This window comes from Scophthalmus maximus, chromosome 2 (genome assembly GCF_022379125.1).
Source record: "Scophthalmus maximus strain ysfricsl-2021 chromosome 2, ASM2237912v1, whole genome shotgun sequence".
In the NCBI taxonomy this organism is placed as follows: Eukaryota; Metazoa; Chordata; class Actinopteri; order Pleuronectiformes; family Scophthalmidae; genus Scophthalmus; species Scophthalmus maximus.
The window spans coordinates 28,111,216-28,136,271 of NC_061516.1; the positions used below are offsets into that span (position 1 = coordinate 28,111,216).

General features: G+C 42.9%; 3 protein-coding genes across 6 annotated transcripts; 1 reads left to right on the plus strand and 2 right to left on the minus strand.

Annotated features, from left to right (window-relative positions):
- Window positions 1-528: 528 nt before the first annotated feature.
- LOC118301496 (placenta-specific gene 8 protein-like) lies at window positions 529-6,729 on the minus strand. The gene is made up of 4 exons (XM_035627069.2): window positions 6,580-6,729; window positions 5,141-5,242; window positions 4,842-4,996; window positions 529-1,625 (listed from the first exon to the last, which is right to left on the minus strand). The coding sequence occupies exons 2-4, from the start codon at window positions 5,238-5,240 to the stop codon at window positions 1,461-1,463; spliced, it is 420 nt and encodes a 139-aa protein (XP_035482962.2). The 5' UTR covers window positions 5,241-5,242; window positions 6,580-6,729; the 3' UTR covers window positions 529-1,460.
- Window positions 6,730-10,144: 3,415 nt separating this feature from the next.
- On the plus strand, window positions 10,145-14,370 carry si:dkey-112a7.4. Of its 4 annotated transcripts, none has more exons than XM_035626136.2 (3): window positions 10,145-10,452; window positions 10,898-11,148; window positions 12,621-14,370. In XM_035626136.2, exons 2-3 carry the CDS (start codon window positions 10,968-10,970, stop codon window positions 12,698-12,700), a joined length of 261 nt encoding a protein of 86 aa, XP_035482029.1. In that variant the 5' UTR covers window positions 10,145-10,452; window positions 10,898-10,967; the 3' UTR covers window positions 12,701-14,370. The 4 variants fall into 4 exon arrangements, with proteins under 4 accessions (XP_035482029.1, XP_035482027.1, XP_035482026.1 ...); XM_035626134.2 differs by having other exon boundaries at window positions 10,146-10,452; window positions 10,803-11,148; XM_035626133.2 differs by having other exon boundaries at window positions 10,146-10,447; window positions 10,803-11,148.
- A 770-nt stretch (window positions 14,371-15,140) lies between these two features.
- cldn7a (claudin 7a) lies at window positions 15,141-20,819 on the minus strand. The gene is made up of 4 exons (XM_035626132.2): window positions 20,271-20,819; window positions 17,720-17,884; window positions 16,738-16,822; window positions 15,141-16,290 (listed from the first exon to the last, which is right to left on the minus strand). Exons 1-4 carry the CDS (start codon window positions 20,491-20,493, stop codon window positions 16,122-16,124), a joined length of 642 nt encoding a protein of 213 aa, XP_035482025.1. The 5' UTR covers window positions 20,494-20,819; the 3' UTR covers window positions 15,141-16,121.
- Between the last annotated feature and the right edge of the window lie 4,237 nt (window positions 20,820-25,056).

Sequence of the window (25,056 nt, forward strand, 5' to 3'; positions counted from 1 at the left end):
CAGGTCCTTCCTTCCTGCTGTGAGACTGTACAACCAGCACTGCTCCCAATAGAACACATACACACACACAGGACTCAACCACTGTGAAATAACTAACGGTGCAATAACCAACTGTGCAATATTTATATTTATTCCCCATGTGCAACTATTGCTACGGCTCTGTACATATTATTTATATTTTTACATTTTGTTATATTTTGTACATATATACTGTTTAAATAATATATTCTGTCCAATGTGCTGCTGTAACAAACAAATTTCCCCATTGTGGGACGTTTAAAGGAATATCTTATCGCACTTTTGACACATTGTACTTTGACAAACACTTTGATGCATTCTGTATAGAAGAGCAAAGTGAACATATTGTGATTTGAATTGAGCAGCTCACATATTTTAGACCCTTTGATAAGCAATATTTTAATACGAGTGAGAGAGCATATATTGTTCCATTCTGTTATATGTTTAAAAAAAATGTGTTAAAAATTCTAGTGGTGCAAATGTTTTAAAATAAATGTTTGTAACCAAACCTCTATTTCACCAGATTTTATTTCATTTGTTTTTTTATTAATTAGAGCTATAGTTACACCTTGCAGTGATAATATAGCAACACTTGAATAGTTAAAAAAGAGGCTGTGAGAGAGTTTGTCTAACACTACATACATACAGCACATAATAACACTGATGAAGCGTAGAAAAGTGTTAAATTGTAATTACTGTCAAGATACCAACTCTCCAAAAAGAGTTAAATTAACACTTTGTGGTGTGGACCCATGCAGACACTTTAAAAGTGTTGAAAATCAATTCGGACAGTGTTAATTTGGGTATGCTGATTTTGCTGCGATTTCTTCGTTTGCTGCAACATGTGAACCTTGTTGCAATGCCACCTGTAGTTATGTTTCCTGGGGTTGAATGTGCACCAACTACTTCATAAAAATTTGAAACATGAAAGCGTTTTTTTTTCTTTTCTTTTTTCTAAATGTATCAGTGGTTTAATCTGTAACGGTGAGTTGTATCATTGTGTATAATCTCCATTTGAAAAGTACAGGAAATATGGGTGTCAAATAAATAGCACAGACACACAATAACCTACATCTAAAATGCAGTTTCGCAATATAGAGAGTCACATACTTGATACTCAAGAAAAGTACAATTACCTCAAAACTCTACTGAAGCACAGTACTTGAGTAACTGAGTACTTTCAACCACCAAAATAATCTAATAAGATTACAAAAAAAAAATACAAAAAAATACTACTACCAACATAACTTTTATCACAGTTCTTTGGCTTCATCTTTGGACAAACTGAACTTTCCACTCTGTGGGTTACATTGTGTTCCTGCTGAATTCTCTGAGGTAACAGGGAGCGGCTGCAGACCAGAGGAAGTGTGATTAAATCCGTATGCTCTGGAGGGCCTGTGGCAGTGGAAGCACTTAGGAAGGAGAAAAAGTGCTGCATGTGTCTAGACCAAGTGCGCCCCCTGCAGGGAGGTCAGAGACGTGTATCGGGCTGAGGAGGAGGAGGAGGAGGCGTGGGATGCTGCTCTTCTTTTCAGCTCTCTGGAGATCTGGAGCCAGGATAGCGGATAGCAGCAGCACCCGTACAGGCAGTCGCTCCACACACTCCCCTGTAAGACACACAGAGTGGTTTTGAACACATGGTGGGAGGCTCGAACAAAAGGTGAACAATTTGCATTTAGGTGCAAAGAAACCCATTTTTGCCGATATACAATGTAGCAGTACAGCGTGTTCGTTTGCCTGTGGTAGGTTAATAGATTATACTTGCATCCTTTGTAATTAATAGTTGAAGTAAGTCATCCTTTTAACATTCCTTTATAATAAACAAAAACAAGCTACAAATTCAATTAGTAACCAGAGTGCAAAAAAGTAATATAGCGTATAAGTAAACAGCCGATGGAATTTTAAGGCCGGCAGTGTACCGGTAACAACCATGCTCCTCTCTCTCTGCGATGTTCTCCCTCTTAAGGCCAGCGAGTTTCTTGCAGTCGAGTCTTTGCTCTTAGCAACAGCATGACACGATGGAGCGTATGTGATCATGGTCAGTGTGGAAACGCTGGAGGGTGAGAGCTGATAAATCAATGAAGTCTGAGAGACACAGTAAGAAGGCAGGTGCTGCACAGTATGCTGCATGTGTTATCCCATTTGTGATACTGACTCAGCACTGCGATGTAAGGGCCATTCTAATACAAGCGTTATAAGTGCTTGTACGCAGCCTCATAAGGGGCACAAACAACAAACCGGTTAACATTTGCACACTTGTCTTCTCGAGCATGAGACCTGGGATCTGCTCAGGACCACACTCTCTCTACAGTGCCCGGCCTCCCCTGTGAATTCCGTGTGGGAGAGTGAGAATAACTAAAATTATCACTCCGCCCCCGAACAGCATTACAAGTCTTTGGATCTGAATGCAACATGCAACTTGAATTTTGCATAGAACAATAAACATAAACACGGAAAAATAAAGCATCTCAACTGCTCGTTGGCAACGATGTGTTGGAATGTTCTTTGGAGTTTGACAGGTGTGAGCATATTAATGCAGACACACAGTACAGCAGAGATAATGGTGCATTAATTGTACAAGACAAAATACGATTAATAGTCTACAGCCATGGTAGCTGCTTGATGTGCATGATGATCGCCCATACAGGTCATTTACCACACCTCATCCGTGTTAGTGGATGGGACATTTACCAAGCTGAAAAGTCATATTTCACGTTAAATAAAATTTGACCCAAATATGCTCTCTGTCATTTTAGGTAGTTTTTGTTACACTGATATATAAGTGTTCATGCTTCTGATAATTTGTTTTTTATTAAATTGATGTTATAAAAATAAGGGGTGGAACATCAGACAACAGCAGTTCAAAATGACAGCGTGAGTATCGGTGAGATTTTGGCATCATTTTTGTATGACGGAAGTAGGTGGAGACTCATCATCCAGCGTTATATACAATCACTGGTGTGATATTGTGAGACTGTAGGTATCAGGAATTTTTACACAAAAAAACAAAGAAAAAAAAGAACAGGAATGTAAACAATGTGTTGGTAGAATGGCTGCAAAAATAACCACATCTGGCAGTCACAAACAATTCCTACACACGATCTAGCTCTTACAACAGGAAGTAGTCTGATAATCTGCACTAAATTATACAAACTCGATAATTTACAAAAACCTTCAACAACAGATTTTTTTTTACTTCAAGATCCATACATGAGAATAATCACCAGAAAACAACTCACAATGTAAAGGAAAGTGAATTAAAAAAAAAATTGGAAAACTGGATCTGCCCTCCCCCCCCCCCCCCTCTGGCCCACGTCCCATTGAGCCCCTCACTTGGCATAAATCGGGTCAGGACTTTTTAGGTAATCCCGTTGGCATTGTAAAAGCATGGCGGGGAAATTGCTACACTATTGGTAAATCTAACATTTACAGTAGTTAAATTGACTCAGCTCATTTCGTAGAAACGTACTTTACTGTTTACTGTCTGTATCTGGCTTCACAAGGTGAATTGTAACATTAGCTGCAGGGAAAAAAACCCATGCAATGCTATCATGCTGATGTACAGTATGTTGACCATGTTCATCTGGATGTTATCATTTGCAACTACAAAGTACACTTAAAGCTAATAGGGATGTTAGTTTTGCCAATATTTTTGTCATAAACCAAACTTTTAATGCATATCCAAATGGCTGAGGTCAGTTTTACATGATGTATACATGATACACGCTATTACATCGTCGCCTTCGGCCAGGGAATGTTTGCCTTGCTTGATAAACAATTTTTGCATGTCGGGACTCGTTTTGATAAGAACTTATCTTGCATCTTCCCCAACTCATGCTCCAGGAGTATTGACAGCGAAGCGCGGCCCACTCCACCTCCGGAGGAGCCAACATTACCAACCACCTCCTTCTCTGCGATGGCAGCGCTCCAGCCTCTGCCTGCCTGGCCACCAGTCGCTCCCACCTCCTGCCGTATCTTCACTCTCCCCGAGTCCGGCACTATCTAGCAACAAACTCGCACTTATGCGCTGTTTGCATGTGGGGAATCTGTTTGTTTTGAATTGTGTGGTGACTAGTGACAGAGTCCTGATGGTCAAATTTGAGCAGTTTGTTGTATCTTAAAGACACAACAGTTTGATGTTTATTCAGTAAGGTATTTATAGTCCTATAGGGAAAAGATATCAATTCAATAAACGCGTCCTGATTTCGCCGCATCCTCAGCATATATCAAACTGATCTGATGTCACCACACAGACTCAAAGTTATACACAGAGTTATTACTCCCATCTTGTATTTTGCTGTCTGCTGTTATTGTTTTTCAGCGGCGTAACATCTCATTTCCTCAGCAGCAGTGGCAATTATTCAAAGCCCCAGCAGCTCAGTGTAATTGAGCTGGAAACAGTGTGGCACAACAGCACAATTTACAGGGCCTACACCACTTGACTGAAAGAATATATTCACAAATTTATCTGTATCTTGTCTCAAAGGGACAATGGTTAAATTGTGAAAGAAAGGAAATGTCTGATTAAATAACTGCCTAAACCATAAAAAAGACTGTGTACTGGTAGGTTGACTCACACTTCATGTTTTAATCACCTTTTCCCACAAGGCAAGAGCACGTGACTTCTATCTGACACACTGAACAGACCAATGGAGTGCTGCAGAGTATTTCTGTACGACCAACCTGGACGTTAACGTCACAATGACCGTCCGGGAGATTTCCAAAGTGTTCAAACTGAGGTAGCTGGAATTGAAATTGCTGAATGATGCATTTTTTTTGGGGGGGGGGGGGGGGGGTTATACTACACATTATTCTCTTATTACCTGTATGCCATATCGCTCCCGGACAGAGGCCCTCATGGCGAGAGCGGCCGGCGGCACACACCCGATACAGTCCAGGAGAGGCAGGCAGGGACACGCACCCACTGCACTGGTCACCTTACAGGTGAACACTGGGAGGCAGCACAGGGCAAAGCAGCCTGAACGCACACACACACACACACACACACACGAACACACACACACACACACACACACACACACAAACACAAAATGCATTTTTTTCTGCTTCTCAGCACTGATGATCAGATATACAGTAAATGTTTGTTATGCTGTATACTCACAGTCCCCAATGTCTTTATGGCACTCACAAAGGCCAGTGCTCCACTGGCCTGCCTCATGACCCCTGCTCTCCGGCTGGGTCTGGACCACCCGTGGAGACATAGCTGAAGTGTCCATCCGCAGGCACAAAAGAGAGGCGGGGCCAGAATTCAAAATACCATTATATGAAACTACTGATACTGCAGGGGAGCGGTTACATTGTGGTTTCTAGCATTAGAAAATATGACTTATTTCCTCAAATCCCAATTGACTGGTTGAGCCTCAGTTACCAATGGGTTCCCATTATAATTTTGTACTTTCAGCACACTGCAAAATCTCCTAAGCAAGTTAATTAAATCAGCTCTTTTTTAAATATCATATTCAGGGCCAAAGCAGGACTTGTATTATTATATACTTTTTTTTCTTGCTTGTTATGTGTCTTTTTTTTCTCACGTTCATCACATTTAAAGTGGCAGAGATGTTTTGTTGGCCACATATATGTAATGGTTTTCAGACTGTTGTTCACGGTTCACTGCCAACACCTTTAATTTGTTTAACAACCTAAAGTACATGGTTAAGGTTCGGGAAAGATTGCCCAGTGACGAGTGAAGTACCAACATCCTTTACTTCTTTACTGTAATTTGGCTTTACCACAATTTAAACTATACTCCACTATCCAGCTACCTCACAAGACTCAAGTAAAACTTCAGTATTCAAATTCTCAAGTAAAAGTAAACAAGTATTTATTCATCAGAAAGCCATTACAAAAAAATAAAAAATATAAACAGTATATAAAAACTATTTTTGAAATAATTATGTAGCAGGGTAAAAGAATAAAGAGGCATATTAGAAATACTCAATTACATAAAAAATATATACTTATGCAGTGTAATTTAGTAAATATTCTTTAGTTTGTTTTAACAATGCACCACTGAGATTGTGTGTTGATTCCGCAGCATTCAGCAGTTATGTTTCCTCCAAAACATATAATACAAAGCAAATCACCAGTAAATACAACTCATGTGAGATGTGTGTGAGATTTGCTGAGGACATCTGCTGGAAATGTTGATGTCTTTGTATTCCAGCTCCACACATTAACACCAGCAATATATAATAACAAGAATAAACTCCCATGACTGAATGTTCACAGGAAATCACTCCGTCAGTCAAAAGATACAGTAAGGGCGGTGATCCAGTGGGGTGCTTGCTAGGAAGGAACTTCCACGCCCCTCACTCAGAAAGGATTTAACGCTGCTGTCTCACGGTCTGAGTTATTCTTTAGTTCCTCGACTACAAACCAAACTCAGAGGAGAGAACGATTTCCAACTGATCTTTCCTTTGTCATGATGCATGGCTCTGAGCCAGAACGATGCACTGGGGAATGATTTACACAACCTCTCTGTATGTAAAACAAAAATAATAAATAATCAGGCCTTGTTTTGATGGAGAATAGATGACTTACCCCTGGTCAAGAGTCGAGTTCTCAAAATCCAAGGAAGAGCAAGTAGCTGGACGGTTTTGTTATCTACTGTGATTGACTTTTTCCTCTCTTTCGGTCTTTGACTGTCGTGTGTGTGTGTGTGTGTGTGTGTGTGTGTGTGTGCGCGCGCCCGAGCTCTTTGCTTGACTGCAGTGTTTTGGTGTAAATATGAAGCCGTCAGACATGAGGGCAAAACAAGGTGCCCTGACTGCTGACGTACAATATTTTGAGTCCTCAAAGTGAGAGATTAGCTGATGTCTAAAAAGTCTGCGGACCTTCAGAGGCAAGGTCAGTTCTCGCGCACCTCTGTAGGAAATATTATGGTTTGAGAGTTACACCACTGGCAGCTCCTAATCTGTAACAGTTGAGTAAGAAATCACAAAATGTCATCACAGAAGCCTTTTTTTTTCTTCTTCTTCACATCAGCACTGCATTTCTGCATCTTGTAAAAACCCCAAATAGGTAGAATACTATTATTTATTCTCACTGACAACATAAGAGAAAATATATCTTCTGTGGCATCTGGTTTCTCCTTGTCCTGATAGGTGGGGACAAAACAAATACCTCTATCAGGCAAAGCCTGTTCCATAGGGGCTGCTGACACATAGGGATAAGAAGTGACATTCTTTCTAGGTAGAAGATAGAGAGGTTTCTTCTATACTCAAAAAAGTAAAACAATTAACAACAACAACAACAACAAAACCCAGGCCCATATTTTCTCCGTCACAACAATGAGCATTTCTAAAGGACTCAAAAGAGACAACTTTCACTTTACTTGGTTTCTTGACAACAAAGACCTGCAACGTTGGTGACTATTTCACAAAGACCTTAGGTCCCAGAGGGCAAACGTAAGGCAACAGTCGCACATTTTGGCAGATAATAACTTTTCTTTTTTTGTTGTCGCTCGAAGGGACTTGGCAGATTGAAACAACGCACATGAACCCGGAGCTAGCAGCCGGTTAGCTTCACTTGGCTTCGCGACCGGTGGCGGGGAAACAGCTTCCCACCCCCCCCCGCCCCAACCCTTTTGTGTGATTGAACAAACAAGAGTTCACCTTTGAGGTTGGATTGTTTTACCTTTGGCTAGACCCAAAAAAGGAGTTGAGACAAACTGTTGCAGAAAACATGTCTTTACTTTCATCTATAGCATATTACAAGGACGACGTGATGTGTAAACATGATGCAGTGCCATGCAGCCTTTTGAGTCTCCCAGGCGACCATGTGATTTGATGTGCTGCTTCTCGTGCGATGGTTGATATCATGCGACGATGTGGGAATACGGTGACGTGATCTTGCGCGATATGCTGCGCCGTTGTATTGTGGGTCCTTGCGCTCATTTACACCAGGGTTATTGGAAGACCAGGATGCCACGATGTGCAGATGGCCTCAAACTCTGGAAACTCTAAAAAAAGACACACAGAAAAAAGGTAGCACATGAAATGTCTTTTCTGAATATTAACACACACCCACACACGAGTAGGGTTGCACTTACTGCGCTGGTTTGCTTTGCTGCAGAGGCATTTGATCAGATCCATTTTCTCTCCACGGTTTCTGGGCAAGAGCGGGGAGCGACACTTCATCACACCATTGGGAAAAACTGCGGTAAGAGCAGAGGGGGGTCATTGATATTCTAGAGTTTGACGTGACAGTGGTGTGCACAGTGTCAGGAAATTCAGGGGAAAGGGCCTCAAATTTATAACCAATGGAAACGTTTTAACCAAATAGTCAAACGGACACTCACCTCTGCACTTGCCGATGTGCTCTTTGGTCACACAAGATCCATCAGAGAAAGCTGCACACAGTGGAAAACGGCAAGAAAATCATTTATGGGGAACAATAATACATCACCCATCAACCCCTTACAGCCTTCCTGTCAAATGCAGATTCACTTATTGACAGAGTGCAAGTGTCCCAGTTTACATGTCACAGAAAAATATGCAAATACAAATTCCCCTTGTGCTAACCTGTGCTGTCGGCCAAAATGATGAGCAGGAGGGTCACACCGATGATCCAGGACATGATGGCAGCAGCCGATATGCAGTGTTTGCTCCGTACACGACGAAGTGTGCAAATAATTCTGCAAGAGGCGAAAGCCAGTCAGTCGTACACCAGCCCAGACAATCCAGGCTGGTATGTAGAGTCTGTTCTGCCTAGGCAAGTCTTGGCGTCACAATATGCGATTAACATGATAGCCATTTAAGCCGCATTAACCGTTTATGTACTTTTGTGATGTGTTAAAACTGAGACTCACCAATTTGTATATACATGTCCCCAAAACACACAAATGTGTAAACATACATTTACTTTTACCAAAGTCTGGAGTTCTTCTGATGTATCAGTTGCCCAGTCACTGTTCCTGCCTTTTATATGTTTCCACGTTGACGGATCAATCAAAACAACAACAGACGTGCATGTCACAAACATTAATACAAAAGCACTTGATTTGCACATGATTTGATTAAAACATAACAAAAATACATACTTAAATGATTCTAGCCTAATAATGTACTCTTTAATATCGCCTATCTATTTGGATAGGCCTCAGGGAGTAGACTATGGTTAGACGTTGCAGATAACTGGTTTGTACGGTGGGCTTGTACCTGTGAGCTCGCAGCACTGCAACTTGAGAAAACACATGCAAATAGACAAAACACAAGCAAATTAAGAAAACATCTTCATCAATTTGAAGACATGCGCAGCATTTAGAAGACGTGCTGCAAAGACATATTTATTCATGTATTTATTCATTTATTTAATATTGGCTAAAACGGCATTCCATAATAGGCCGCAACACAACACATAAAAAAAAAGCGCTGCAAACATCACAACACAACACATTAAGAAAAAGTCTGGACACGGTTGTTGTTTCAAAATCAATTACTTTTTATCTCATTTTCCAAAACCACCGATGGAAAGAGAACCTTGATAGCGCTGCGAGTCAAAATCCGCAGCAACAACAAGTGTGTCCACACGTGTGCATCACTTTTTAACACTGGAAACACTTCTGTTACGCCGCGGCCTATGTGCAGAGATTTGTCTTAATGTGCTGTGTTGCTGTCTTTGCAGTGCTTTTTTCTTGATGTCTTGTGTTGCGGCTCCTTTTTTCTAAACGCTTGTGACGCGCATGTGTTGCCAAATTGATGAAGATGTTTTCTTAATTTGTTTGTGTCTTGTCTATTTGCATGTGTTTTCTCAAGTTGCAGTGCTGTGAGCTCTCAGGGCCACTGTAGGTTTGAGGGTGAGTTTGGCTTCAGACTTTAGAGAAGGGGAAACACAAATCACGAGAGAAAAATGGGCATCATCTTCAGAGATCAGTCACCTGATTTGTTTGTAAGTTCATTTTTCTTTGTCATGCAAGTAATTCTTTTTTTTTCTTTTTTTCTGTTCAGGCTGCATGCCTACAGCACAGAGCAGACTTGAACTACTGCCTCTGACATGACCAATCACATGTGTTACGCAGGCCTAAGGGGGGGGATTAGTCAGCAGTGCTCGCCATTGGCTGACGCCGGAGTCACTCTCTCGCTACCGGAGCTGCGTAATTACGCAGCACCGCTTCGAAAAACTTTGGCACACCTCCGCCGCGATAACCCGAAGTGTCGGCGCTGTCGCTCGTGTCAGTCCCGCGGTGACGCGCACACGCCGCTGTGAGTCAAGACACAATGCGAGGAAATCCCCACGGCCGAGGGAACGACGAGAGGCCCCTTTAAATCGAAAGAGAGAGAGAGAGAGAGAGAGGGAGAGAGAGACGCAGAGAGACTGAGAGAGAGAGAGCCCTGATAAACAACAACACAGTTCTCAGAAGCCGCGTTTACCGGACTCAGCCCATAACTGCGGCCTCGGCGAAAGAGAGGTGAGGTAATATTTATGATATTTAACAGTTTTTGTTTTGTTTGGGTTTTTTTTTTGTAAGATCCAAGAGGAAGCGATCAGTTCACGATTTATGACCGTGAGTGGCGCAAACGGAAGCGACGTCATCGTAGCGTTCAGGTATTGCGATGGCCAGGGAAGGCGATGGCTATACACCTGTTAGAAGAAATGCAGCGGAATACACACACACACACACACACACACACACACACACGCGAGAGGGAACCGTTCATTTCAGCGCAAACAGCGGACAAGTGTTCGTGCGCACTCGCCAAACGCCGACCGCCGTCTGACGCACGGGAGCTATTTCTGACCCACGTGTTTACTTTCATTCACAGGCTGCGGGGACCTTCGTTGTGCCGTCCGCTGTCCATACATTCGTTGTTGAATTGCCATTGCGGAAGTGAGAGAGGCTTTTTTTTTTTTTTTTAAGGGCACGACGCAAAGCTTTGGACTGTGCGGACATCTAGCGGCCATTTGGGAGAAGGCGTGCTGGTGGCGAGATGTACGGAGCGTCAGGTATCCCCGAGCTCATCCCGCCCGGCGGGCCGCCCCGGCAGCCCGGCGCGGCGGGCCAGTACAACCCGGGGCACCCGCAGGTCAACGGCCACGGCGGCGCGCCCAACCCGCAGAGACTCGGACAGAGAGCCCCGAAACTGGGCCAGATTGGCCGGACCAAGAAAGGTGAGCGATGGGACGTTTTGCCTGTGGGGACAGATGAAAGGGAACAGCTGCTTTTATTCTAGTGGGTCCAATGCGAGGATGCGCAAGACACCACTTACACACAACCCACCATGAGAACATTCAGCTGCTGCGCCCATACAGACATTACGTTACATTAATTTAGGAGACTTACAAATAAGTGCATTCAACCATGAAGATATTACCCCAAAAGTGCAAGAATCAAGAGAGTACATGAACATAAAGACACAAGTGAAAAAAATTAGAATAACCTCATATCAGTACAGTAGCCTGCACAGAAGTGTGTGTGATTTCTATCTATCTATCTATCTATAACATAATTGGCATATAAAAGCAAAGTGTGTGAATAGGGTTGTTGTAATCATGATACGACTACTATGGATAACTACAGGCAGCAAGTGTGGCGGTTGTACACCTGTCCTCTCTCTCTCTCTCTCTTTTCTCCTACTGTCTCTCCTCCCACCCTCTTTCTGCCCACCTCTCCTCTCTTCCTCATTTCTCTCCTCACCCCAACCGGTCGAGACAGATGACCGCCCACAACTGAGTCTGGTTCTGTCAGAGATTTCTTCCTGTTAAAAGGGAGTTTTTTTCTCTCCACCGTCGCCAAGTGCTTTGCTCAATGTGTGATTTGTTGGGTTTTCCCTGTAATATTGTAATATTGACAATGTGTGTTGTGATACGGCGCTATACAAATAAAATTGAATTGAATTGAAGTGTCTAAGGACTCCTGGACAGGACAGCAGCTTCACAACACACATTTGCAGTTTTTTGGGAAGTTGCCAATTTGAAATAGCGAGAGGAGAGAATCTGCTTATAGTGTTTATGTAAGGCTCCTATTTGCCAGATATTTTAAAAGGTGGAGGATGGTGGTGTACATTACATGTACACTATCTAGAGAACTCAGCATTAGAAAACACACCAATGTGCGTGAGGCTGTACACAATGGTAAATCAGTTGCGTGTAGGGCCGTAGTGATAAACTGACCGTTTGAAAGGGAAGACTGCCAGAATGTTATTCAATCACGCTTCCATTGTCATCCCCAGGGATAAAGAAAAAGAAGTTAGATTGGGTTGGATTGAATAATAAAAAAAATTATATTGATATTTTATAATGTAGCTCATAGTGTCAGCCCTAAATGTTGTCAAGGTGAAGTATCATGCCAATGGAATATATACTGCGGAAAAATGTAAAATATTATAGTCAGAGATCTTTTGGGAAACCTGTTTCTTTCTGAAAAGTTACAGAAGAGTGATATATCGCTCGAATGTCTGTGGGATAAATATGTAGCTAAAGCAAATGTAAGATGACTTATCTCATCATCAACAATATGGAACAGTAGCTTTAAACAAACTGAATCATCTCTTAAAATGGATCAAATAGATGCATTTAAGCTCAATTTGTGTTTCAAAGTGTTTCAGTGTAGTTTCCTGACCCGTTCACCCTTTCCTCCTCAGTGGACTTGGACGATGAAGACCTGGATGACATCATGAACAACAACGGGCAGTGTCCTGTTGCCCTGTCTCCCATCTCCTAAACTTCACCAGAAAGTGCCAAAAAAGATAGATATGTGAAAAAAAAAGAATCCCCCCGGGACGCCAAAACCTCCATGGCGGTGATCTTGGTCTTGGTCCCGCCAAGTGTCCTACTGAAGCATCTGACGGCTCAACGCGGCACGAAACCGGCTCACTTAGCGCCAGCTGAAGCCTACAGGCTCTGGTTGTATATAGGGTTTATTTAACTTAACTTTGGTCATACTGTGAAATAATTGAATTGTGTTGCATATCCCCCCCCCCCGCTCTACACCTCAGTCGGTGGCGGACTTATCAGGACTTGGGGAAGGTTTGGAGGAAAGTGTCTATATTTTTCAGAGCTTCTTAAAAAAAGGGCTACATTTCTAAAGTTGCACTGAGCAGATGGCGAGGTGAAAAGCCGCCCCTTGCCTGCCTGTTTACCGGTGAGGGGTTACTGATTTGTCTGTGGTTTGCGGGAGGGGGAAACGCGCCTGCTAATGTGTATCCACACAGGTCAAACATTAAGCTTTGGTTGTGCAATGACTATCATTCTCTACTCTCACACTGATGCAAGCTGTGTACGGTTTTTCCAGTGGACGGAAGCTGGCTATTTATCGAAGAAAAAAAGAACAGCAGCTCCTGCTAATTATTTTTAAGAAAAGAATCGAGACACTTTTGTTGTTGTTGTTTTTCTTGGCTTCTACATGGTTTTTACTCGTCTTCTGAATGGATATCGCTTCTGTCATTTATTATGTTTCCAAATGGTGCACTTTGTGGGAATGCTGGTCATGTGCAGAATTCTATGCATGGAGTCTGTGAAGCGCGCCAGAACACGTAAGCTGGTACATCATGTTGTGAAGGGCTACTGCACGTAGCAGTATTTCCGACCGCACCACCGTTTTTTGCTCTCCAGATCACGCGGAGTCAGCGTGAGCTCAGTGTTTGCTCGGGCCGCAGACACGGCAGTTAAAACAAAACAAAAAAACCACAAACAGCACGTTGCTTGAGGTTGTGCTTGTTTCCGATGGCAGGGGTCTCCCAGTTTGGGCCACGCCTCTGTGATAACAGACATTGGGCAGCAGGGAAGAAAATGCCAAATGACATTTGATGGTGCATCAGATTGATCATCAAAAAATACACACAGCACATGCTTGTTGAGCTACGCACGCATGGCGTCATAGTGTCTTTCAGGTTCAGGTTGACTACTTAAAGTTGACGTCAACCTTTGCGCTGCAATTATGAGATAATGAAAAACAAGCAGTCTGGGATTAGCCGTTATTGCTGAGACAATCTTAACACTGATGGGATGTGCTTTTCGTTTTTTAGGGGGTGGGTTAAAGATTGCAGTGGACCTTAGAATGATATAATGTCTGTAAAGGCTCATGCTGATGTCATGTTACTTAGTTGGCTGTGAAATTGTTACTATAGTTCACTTTGAGTTCACAGCTAATTCTCGGACTCAAAGATTTGTCCGTTTGGGTCGCGGTTACCATTTGCATGGAAATGGTCCACTTTTTGGAAATGCATCCCGGGAAATAAATGACAAATCCCTGTGAATCTTTGCGTTTTGTGTTAAGTGTATTTTAACATGCCTGATTTACAGTTTTTCTCTGTCGTTCTGATGCACCTGTGTCAGTTGTGTTCTGAAAGTGCAAAAATGCAGTGATCAATACTTAAAAATGCATTTACCTAACTTATAAATGTCTGTGGGTCTTTTGTGTGTGTTTTACAGCTCTTTTTACAAAATGTTTGACTCCACCATACACTTACCTCTATTACGGTCACATGTAAAACGACGTGGCAGATTCAATATCTGCTGTCTCCTTCAATAAAGGAAGAAAAGGCAATTAATAAAAAACTTGCTAGATGTAGGTAGGATGCAAATATAAGTGGCTTAGGGGTGCATAAGATATCAAGTGTCTTGCTTTCTTTCAGTCTTACGGTCAGGTCACACTTGACCCGTGTCGAGATATGGATTTTCCACATCCAATGAGTCCAACGAGTCAAAAAATGTATATTAGATCTGAAAAATACAGAATCTGTGAATAAACAGCTAGTCCCAAAATATCCACTGCTAGTGTGCGTGCACTGGGGACAAGCTTCCACAGCACACTTGTGTAAGATATTACATATTACTTATAAGTTCATGTATAAATATAGTATATTAACAAAGAAACTTACCTCCTTCAGATGCATGAGATTACAGTCCTCTAGTGTCGAACCTTGCACAGTGAAGGTCAAACAGCCAAGACAATTGGCAACAAGCAAAACAATTTCTCAATGCCCGGGGACTAATATAATGATAATTCCATACTCAGATATAAAATTTCTGATTTGATGAAAGCGAGAGCATGGGCTATTTTGCAAATGGGAGCACACGTGACCTATGCTCAAAGCTGTTTCAGTTTTTTTTGTTTTTTTTAATCTACAGCATAATGTGCTGCTGACCATTACACAATTAACAATGTTGCAATATCTTTATTATTTCAGTACGATTATACATGTTAAAAATGTTTCGTTACACCATTACCTGCTAGATGAGCCGAATGTATAAAACTATGACATAAAAAAAAGTCAGAGCATAAAACATACATATATGACAGAATCTCTGAAAAGCTACAAAAGGGCCACAGTTGACTATCAATTATGAAAATCTACACGAGCAAAAAAAAAAAAAGCTACGTTTGACAAAATAAATAGAGGCAGTTCATTCTCATAGCGGCTGATGTGGAAGCTATGAGAGCGATCGTGGCACAGTGACTACATGATGAAATATTTCCCATGCTGAGCAGGGTTTGTAACACACTGGTGTGAAGAGGCGTGGGGCCTGTCGTGAGTGTTGTAGTAAAAGGCCTGTGTGACATGCTCACCCTACACAGTGAGCGCTGTGTGCGAAGTCGCAGGAAATCTATTTTAGAGCCACCAACAGTTTACACAAAACATTGCATTGTCACCCTGTGTGTCTGTCGTTCGGAGCCCCCTGATTCTCAGCCTAGGTCGCTCAACTGGAATTGATTACTTTCAATTACACGGCAAATGCTAACAGATGCCGGTTCTAGCATGGACGTGCAAGCATTGGCTACGATCCACCCTTTAGGATACGATTCAAGAGGTTCCACCCAGAGGCTTGTCTATTAAGTCAGGGGATCCAATTATAATGTGTTTGCGAAGCCCACTTGTAAACAACTGTGGAATGTGTGTGCGGGGTGCGAGACACCGTTCGCAAAATGAGTGAGATTGCTGCATGATAATCGAGGGGTTATCAAAGGCCTGAATGAAAAAGTAAGGTCAAAGTCCCATTTTCAGTAACTCTTTGCATCTGTCTTATGATTCACGACTGCCCATAATCCTTCCTGTTTTTTTTTTTTTACTCCTCGCCGGTGCTGCAATAAGCAGGGGGGAAACTTCCTCGAGTCCCAGGCTCTGTGTGGTGGTCGGCACCTCTCAGACATATTCCTTCGTGCCGCTCTGAGCACCGGAGCGGGAACTGGCCATGGACGGATATTTGGACACCTGCTTCTTTCTTGGACAAGAAGCAGCCAACATGGCGCCGCCGAGGACGTCTAAGAGGGAGCCGCCCCACGCGATGAAGATGGCTGCACCAAACTCAAACCTGCCGAAAGAAAGAAAGGAAAAGAAAGAAAAAAGAAAATTGTTGTAAGACTTTGAGACGATGGACGGATGATATAAGATGAATAATGGCCTTTTTATATACATACAGTAGTGTCACTCAAGCAATATCACAATGTTACTTAAAAATTATACTTTTGTAAATTTTGATATACAAACATATCATCAATATTATACCATGTAGGTGTTCATCACTGATTAATTTAAAGAATATTATAGAAATAGGTGGATGAGGTGGAGCACTTTATAACTACTGTATATACTGTTAAGTGGATTCATCTGTAAAAAAAAAAAAAGAGTTTACACTACACTATCATATATCATTATACATTTTTATACGTAAAATGCAGATATAGAGAAATACTTTATTGTCAATCAACAAAGTTAAGTGATAAAAGCTGTGAAATAGGTGGAGGTTTGGGTTACTTACTTGGTGTTGACAGGAGTGTAGGGGTTATAGAAAGCCCGGATGACATTGTGAGCAAACCAGGAGCACGCTACGATGGCACAAAGCCCTGAGAGGAGAAAAAAGTCATCCATCAACCAGTCTGTCATCAGAACCTGAGAGAGCAGATACGCTTTTATCCCTTTTGTAGTCACTATGTTGACTCCAGCACATTTACTGTAGCGTTCAGTGCTTCTGATCCCTTCAGAGGCAGTTTGACCCCGTTAGAATCAGTGCCAGGAGAACTGGCCTCATTCAGTCTTGTGACCTCTGAGGGGCCTGAGCAGAAGAGTGGGCTTTTTGGACTGGGGATCAAACTTCCTCATACTACCTGTTGCTGGATGCACATGAGATCTAAGCAACTGTGCGAGGTGAGTTTGGGTGAGTCTGGGATGAAAGTGTTTTTTAGGTCCTGCCTATAATATCACAATAACTATAAAATGTACTCTGTCAATCCACGGCCCAATACTGCACTTTTATTGTCCATTTTACCCTAAATGGGACCACATTTTACAGAATGAACATCATGGTGTATTAGAGAAGACTTGGAACAAGAGCTTGAGACCAAAAACGGACGCTATAAATCAAGTGAGAAGTAGAGTCCTTTCCACATTGACTTCTATAGAAACAGACTTGTTCTTAAGTCGCCCCCTATTGGTCATCCGAGAGCAAACAGGTTCCAGGCACTTCCAGATCGGCTTGACTTTCCGCACACGTAGATGCTGTTATGCAGTTTGAGGTGGAACAACATCTCTCTGTTGGTTTTCCCTTTAATTTTTCAGTCATAATCAAGACTCTCTCACATTAGCTGCCATCTCAAAAAGTGCAGGTACCCATAGGTTATTAAAACATATTTAAATGGTTTATTTTGATGCAAACGTTTGAGGGAGTTCACATTCTCGGTGTTTTTAATGGATACTTTGCATCAAATGGGTTTAAACTCAAAAAGGAGCCTTCTCATCCTCACCGCCCACGAGGAGGATGATGCCTCCTGTCATGGCGATGCGGGACTTGCGCAGTTTTTCGCTCCCTCCGCAGGTGGTGCACTTCATTCCCATGCAGGCCACACCTAGCCCTGCTATGGACACGATGATGCCAACTATCATCAAGGCTCGAGTGGCCTGGAGCGAACCTGGAGAAGACAGAGAGAGGGAATCCTGTTAATGATTGTGTTTATAACAGGAAGAGTGTGCTGATTCTGCCAGGCTGGGCAGCCGTAGATCCCACTTTGTGTTGTGGAATGCGAGAGTGCAACACAGAAAAGGTTAAAATGCAGCAGTTAGCCAAAGCACAAAGAGCACATGAAGTGGAATAATGAATCGTGTTTGGAAAGTCTGGAAGTGTGAAATAGAAGATGATAAGGCAAGACTAATAAACCATCCACAACCTATGAAAGAGGCTTTATGAGTGTGTCCAGAGGATGTGAATTACATTCACATTAGCCTTTCTGGACACTTTAATGTGAGCTTTTCCTGGAAGAGAAACCATGGGATACACATGGACACGGACACACACATACACACACACACACACACACCGGCACACACAAACAGAAAAAAAACATCTCTCACTCTCTTTTCCTTTTCACAGTCTCCCTCCCTCCCGTCTGTTGCTGTTTGAGAGGCCTGCTGGAACACAACTGTCAGGATCCCAGGATCCTCATCGGTCAGCAACCCCCCACCCCCACCCCACCCCTCCTTCCCTCACACTATAAACCTACCACAAGGGTGCCCCATCTCCCCCACCCTCTGTCCACCTAGAACCAGTCTGTGCCAGTCTAGGCCATCCCTGCCCTGCCCTGCCCAAACAAACAAAACACTCCAGCAGAGTGGGAGGGACTGAGGGATGGGTAGAGAGACACAGAGGGGAAGAGCATGTAGAGGAGAGAGAGGAGATGGGGGGGGGCTGAACTCTATAAAATAGTGAGGAACGGAAAACAATATTGTGGATTAAGTAATAAATGCAGATCCTGCAGGGTGCACACAATCATTTTAGCCAATTGGTCACTTAACCCTTCGATTACTCCACAGAGACGCCCCCCCAGTTCAAAAAGTTAGGAATCTGCACCGCAACAATTTTCCAGACCCTTCCACAACATGACAAGAACAGATGATATGAATCAGATTATCTCAGGGTCTGAAGCAAAAATCTAGTTGCCCACATGTCCTGGTTGGTGATCCAGCTCACCATTAAGCTGGCTGTATGCAGTGAACATAGTGCTGATTCCATCAGATATAATAATAATGATAACACATTTCATTTATACTGTATGTGCAATACATTTTCAGTTTCAAATCAAGATTAGCACAGAAAGTGAAGTGGTCATTGGTCATTATTGGCTTCGGACCCCATCCGTCCGATGTGTCCTGTGTGTTAAGTCAGCAATAAGAGCCCAAACATCTGCAGGCTCCGTCTGGTTATCACTGCATGACTGGTGCTATGTATGCAAAACCTGAATTGGAGATGTATTTTCTGTTTGTTAAACTTTTCATTAATCACAATAAATCACTGTGATGGTTGATGTTCAGCAGAAAGGTCGGGGAAGCCTGTGTGCTCTGGTTAATTTACTACCACTCCCCATGAAGTTGTGATGCATATAATATTTTGGCCAAATCTCTGGAAAACCATCTCTTTGACATTTGTGCTGTTTTGTTACTTTCAAAAAGGAGGTTTTGTTTTTGCCATTTGTTAGTTTGTTTGTTGGTGTAAGGATTGGCCATGGGCCTCGAAAATAACCCATACAATTTGGCATGGATCCGGACAAAGGGGAGAACTTTTTTTTTGTCGCTTCCGTTAACATAGCGCGAGATAATTTGTTTATTGATCAAGCATATTTAGGGGACTCATATCTATGTGAGTGTGTGCAATTTTGTTGCGTCCTGATGGAATTTAAAGGGGGCTGAAGGACCTCGGCGGAGATATGCGCCCTACCGAGGGTCATCCCCTGTCTCTGGTGAAGCAGAGCAGACAGTTTGTCGCCGGGACCTCGAGTTGACAGCAATGACTTGTGTCAAATGAAACAAAACTGGGCTTTTTTGTCTCAAAGGAATTTCATTGTTCACTAAAGGCTTTCTCACTGATCGCGGAGCGATGATGCTCGGGTGATGTATCACCTTGTATGTGAGTGTCGGTGGAAGTTTGTGTGTATTAGGATGCGGTTTAATGCCTTGGTTCCTTTTCACCCCCCCCCCCCCCCCAAGACAGTGACAATGTGGCACTGTAGTAGTGGTGATAATCTAACAGAAGACAGTGGATGGTAATCAAGGCATGATGAGTAAATTATACCCTGAGGTAAAAAAACTATGTGGTGCACTGAGGCTTCATTCAGATGAAGGAGGTGCTCTGATGGACCAGGTGGGTCCACAGGTGGAGAAGAACAATGCAGCACTTTAACAGGGTAGCAGTTGATGTTAATGCCCTGTGCTGACTGGCAATGTATCACTAAAACATAAAAAATAAATAAATAAATAAATAAATAAGTATAAGCATCAGTAGAACACATCAGAACCAACACTCACTGTCGAGCAGCAGGATGGAGTCGTAGATTTTGCACTGGAGCTGCCCGGTGCTCTGGAAGGCGCACGACATCCACAGGCCCTGGTACATGGCCACGGCGGTGATGATGTTGTCCCCGACGTACGCGGACATCTTCCACTGCGGCAGGACAGTCCCGACGATCAGTCCCACGATGCCCATCAGCGACAGGAAAAACCCCAACAGCTGGATACCGGAGTTGGCCATCGTTGTTTTTTTTCTCCCTTCTTTTCTTTAAGTCCCCTTTTCTGCAAACTTAAAAAAAAAGAAGAAAAACAAGAAGATCCCGAGTGCGTTTCGCTCTCTGCGCGCTACGAATCTCTTCTTATCAAGTTCTGCAAGTGGTCATTGACGCGTGCCAAAGGCGCCGGCGGTGTCCGTGTGGCCCCTGAGCTGTGTGCCGGGGGTCTTCAGTCGGGGATGGGCTCTTGCAGGACGTGGCTGACGGTGTGAAAGTGGGTGTGTAATTCTATCATGCCCGCTGATGCGCGGAGCTGCGATCCCCCTGGGAGTCGCTGCTGGGAAATGTCTCCTGCGTGCGCCTCCAGCAAAGCAACAGGTTGCTTTGCCATTTCTGACCTCTCTCGAAATTGCCCTGTGTCACACACACTCGCACACGACTTTATTTCAAATTCTTTATTTTTTGACTGTATGCTCAAGGGTGCATTGGGGGGGGGGGCACATCTATCTGGATGAGCTCTATCTGCATATGGCATATTGTACATTCCCATGATATGCATTATGAAGCCATAGAAGATGTGACTCTGATTGAAGTTTCTCACTTTAGGTGAGTGTTTAAAAGACTATTATATGACAATTAATATTGTTATACAGTAGTAGTTTTAAAATGTTACTCAACATGTTATTTAGGGTTGTGTTTTAGAAAGTGTGTGAATATAGTACACACACACACACACACACACACACACACAATATATATATATATATATACAGTCACTAACTGACCCAGGCCGAAGCTGTAACTCAAGCTCATGTCTCCGTACAAAGACGCCTGAGCTCCTGTAACTGTCCTTTTAGCCCAGGTCATCGATCACACGCCGCTGACAGGCTCCGAGCAGATTCACGACCTCCCTGTTTCCACTGAGGTGGTAATGAGGTGCTGTAAACTGCTGCATGAGAACGCAAAGATTTAATGCAGAAAACTCATCTAGTCGACTGAATGTTGCGGGCTCACGAGAAAACCCATGGCTTTAGAGAATGCACAGTGTCCCATAATCTGCTTTTGGATAACACTTCATCAAATATTTATTGGTTGTTATTGGTTGTTCCCAAAACAATTCATAGATATTCTGATATGAAAGTAGGGCTTTATTGGAAATACTATCAAAGGTTGATATCATGAAATGTGAAGCAAAGCATTAAAGGATAATTTGAAACCACTGAACACGTGAAAAGTAACTGCAAACAGAGATGAACATCATCACATTATAATAAAAAATTAGGTCAAAATAAATCAAACTTAATAAATACAGGTTATTGCATGATGAGGAGGTTGGATGACCTTAAGAATAAGGCTGTTATTCTCGGACAAGGACATTTTTAACAGTGACAGTTCACTGCGTCGCTGCTTTCACCTGACGCTAACAGCACTGACACTGTGACAGTCACACACTTGTGACAGACTTCCAAGTTTCAACAAGTACAACAACATGGGGATGTTGGAGTCAAATGTCTGGAATAACTTTTGTGAAGATGGCTTTGACGTGGCAAAGACAACTGCCACATCAGACATCTTCAACAATCGCCCGCAAACTGCCAATACAGTAACAGCTCAGCTGTGATGCAACTGAAAACGTTCTGTTGGAGCTTCTAATGTTCTATAATATTATATATCTAATATTCACTGGTAATTCTCAATGATCCCCAAAAGGAGAAGCTGTGCAGTAGAGTTGGGATTACAGGCCCACTCTGTATTGACTCTGTATTGTAAGAAGAGATGTCCTTGCAGATGTTTGTGCAATCTGTATGTATTTGTGGGTTTCATTAATGAATTCAATGGTATATTAATTAATCGGATATGCCTATATCATACCCGTTGTTAGTTTATGATATTTTACAATGCAGCTGTTGATGCGAGTTGTAGCCACTTCCTGTATAGTGAATGAAGGCGGGCAAGAGACAATAGCAAGCATTGTCCATATCAGAGATCAGGCTTAGCCCTGCAGTGTGCACGACCTCAGGCTGCGGCTAAACAATAGTCTTGCAGCGATGGGAGAGGAAGTAATAACCCATAAGCCTGGAGGAAGTTATCCACGCTGCCAAGTTAATGGGAATGTGCTCACCTACTGGCTGGGTCACCTATTTAGATTTAATGAGGCCCCTCGCTTGATCGCTCTCACAGGTCTGTTTCCTTCTCCTCTGCCCAAAACTTCATTTTCTCATGTTCTCGCCCTTTCCCTGCACCTTCACCCGCAATCTTCTCTCACCATAACTCCTTTCCCCTCCGACTGTATGCAGGCCGTTGTAATAATAGGCCTCAAGATTTAGCTGTAGAGGCCAAGAAATGCCGAATCGTTGCCGGGGAGGAATGGCCAAACACTTCATGGAATCAGTCCCACTTTGATGGTGAGGCTGACAATGTTTGGGGGCGGAATGTGTCCCGGAGGTTAAGGTGGGAAAGGGAAAGGTGAAGGAGCGACAATGAAGAAAATGTAGGTGAGGAAGGTGGGCACAGAACACTGTGCGAGATGTGGAAGAGAAGAATGAGTGGGAAGAAGAGAGTGGCCAGTCTACCGGTGCTGTTGCTACTGGTAACCTGATTTATATGATGTCCTCTTGGCCGCTTTTTTCCACCCAGGTTCCTGGATGGCAAAGAATACAAAAAGAACATTGTCCCCTCCTCCCCTCTTTTCCCCTCATACTTCTTTCTTTTTTTAAAAGCGTAAACACACATTTGTCTCTCTGGTTTCGCCGTTGCCCAACATTCAACAGGAGGTGAAAAGGAAAACAGCTAAATCAGCCCAAAGAGGAGCACCGGCGACATTCTCCTGGGGGGGGGCGCGTTCCCCCTCCCATTCCTGAGGCCTCCTCTGGGTCTGAAGTGAGCGAGCGGAGTGCAAATCTGATGATTGAAGTCCTTTAAGTGCCCCTTGGAAGTCACAGAGGAATTAGCAATAAAACACACTGGGCCCACGGCTTTTTCCCCCCTGAAAAGCTCCGAGTGCGCAAACGAGGGGGATGGCGCCCTTCTCGTCACGTCCCCTGTCCTTTTCCATCTTTAAGCCTTCTCATGCAACGAGACTCGGCTTTTGTGCAGCAGCAGCGGGACAGGACCAGCAGATTGTGTTGTCGGTCCTGTGGACTCATTCTCTTCTTGTCTTCCCTCTGAGATGTTCTTTTCTTCCCGAAGGCTTGGCAAGTGCTACATGCATGCTTACACTGGGGCTTTATGCTGCACACCAGTGAGCATGAAAGTGGCTACAGTGTGACTGTGGAATGTACTTCACTGTAAAACAACCTAATTCACTGGGGGTGCAGATTCAAAGAAGAAGGGGCACGTTTGTCGCATGAGGAAAAACGGTTTTAACGGTTCTTCAATATCTCGTTGCGGTTGTTTTGGATCTCTGTGGAAGTTTGGACATGTTATCTCTTATTTTAGTTGTTTTGTGGTCTTTTGAATCTCTTTATAGTGGTTTTTGCGTTTCCTTTTAGTCAGTTTGCCCCTTTTTAGTTGCCTTTACGTTTCACTTTATATTATGTTTTGCACAAATATGGTCATTTCCCATTGTGGCTTTGTCTCATTTTGGTCATTTGGCATCCCTTTTGCAATTGTTTTTCATGCTTTATGTGTGTTGGGTTGAATGCATTGTTTCCTGTTAATGGGGTAAATATAGAGATGGCCATATTCAACAGAGCTGACGGTAAAATAATCTCAGATGATTATAGGATACTTTTGTCAACATGATTTATGGCATTTATAGCACTGCAGCTCACCTACGCTATCAGACATTTGATTTAATAGGTGATAGAAACAATAGTGTCTTTACATTTTTCCACTCATATCATCATTTAGAGATAAGTGAAATATGACATTGAGTGAAAACCGTGGTTCAAAAGATAACAAATTCAAGCTCATCTTTCCTTTTAATGTAACACATGTAACCCTGTGATGGGACATGCAGCTTCATTTCGGAATTCATTTTAATGCATTTTATCATTCTGGTGTGACTTTTTTTTACTCAGATAAGCAGCGAATGCAACACAAACAGCTAAAATCACATAGATGCCTGTGTAATTCCTTCCAATCCTTGAAGGCATCACCCGACAGACAGACAGACCGTGACTGTGATAATCATCATCATCATATCGAGAAAAGGAATGTAAGGTCTGAGTGCGAGAGTCAGGAGGCAGGGTCAGTCTGTCGGACCTGGGACTGGTCTGAATCTCACTGGTGTTACTGGGGCAGAGCCACCAGGACAACGATGACTTCCGATGACACTGTGTTCACACAGCAATCAGTGTGAACTCAAACTGGTCCTGCAAACAAGAAGAAAGATGATTATACATGTATATTGATCACAGGAATGAAGAAATACACATGCACATGTATAATCTTCACCTTCTGTCATACAATTTAGTACATGTCAATCAGACCCAGTCCGGCCCTCTCCGTCACCATGGAGACAACGTCACAAAACAGACTTTTAAACACTTTCAACACAATACATTAACTAATGCATGAGAGAGAAATGTAACAGGAACTTCATATCAAATTTCAAAATAAATATGAGTTCGAGTAACTCCTCAGTT

What these genes read in the sequence shown, in the direction of transcription:
- LOC118301496 (XM_035627069.2), bottom strand. Translation starts at nt 5,240, where the DNA reads ATGTCTCCACGGGTGGTCCAGACCCAGCCGGAGAGCAGGGGTCATGAG. An exon ending in CCATAAAGACATTGGGGACT is followed by an intron (nt 4,997 to 5,140) that starts GTGAGTATACAG and finishes GTGTGCGTTCAG; the next exon opens with GCTGCTTTGCCCTGTGCTGC. An exon ending in GGGAGCGATATGGCATACAG is followed by an intron (nt 1,626 to 4,841) that starts GTAATAAGAGAA and finishes TGTGTCTTACAG; the next exon opens with GGGAGTGTGTGGAGCGACTG.
- si:dkey-112a7.4 (XM_035626136.2), top strand. Translation starts at nt 10,968, where the DNA reads ATGTACGGAGCGTCAGGTATCCCCGAGCTCATCCCGCCCGGCGGGCCG. An exon ending in GATTGGCCGGACCAAGAAAG is followed by an intron (nt 11,149 to 12,620) that starts GTGAGCGATGGG and finishes TTTCCTCCTCAG; the next exon opens with TGGACTTGGACGATGAAGAC.
- cldn7a (XM_035626132.2), bottom strand. Translation starts at nt 20,493, where the DNA reads ATGGCCAACTCCGGTATCCAGCTGTTGGGGTTTTTCCTGTCGCTGATG. An exon ending in CATCATCCTCCTCGTGGGCG is followed by an intron (nt 16,823 to 17,719) that starts GTGAGGATGAGA and finishes TTCTCCTCTCAG; the next exon opens with GGCTTTGTGCCATCGTAGCG. An exon ending in TACACTCCTGTCAACACCAA is followed by an intron (nt 16,291 to 16,737) that starts GTAAGTAACCCA and finishes TTCTTTCGGCAG; the next exon opens with GTTTGAGTTTGGTGCAGCCA.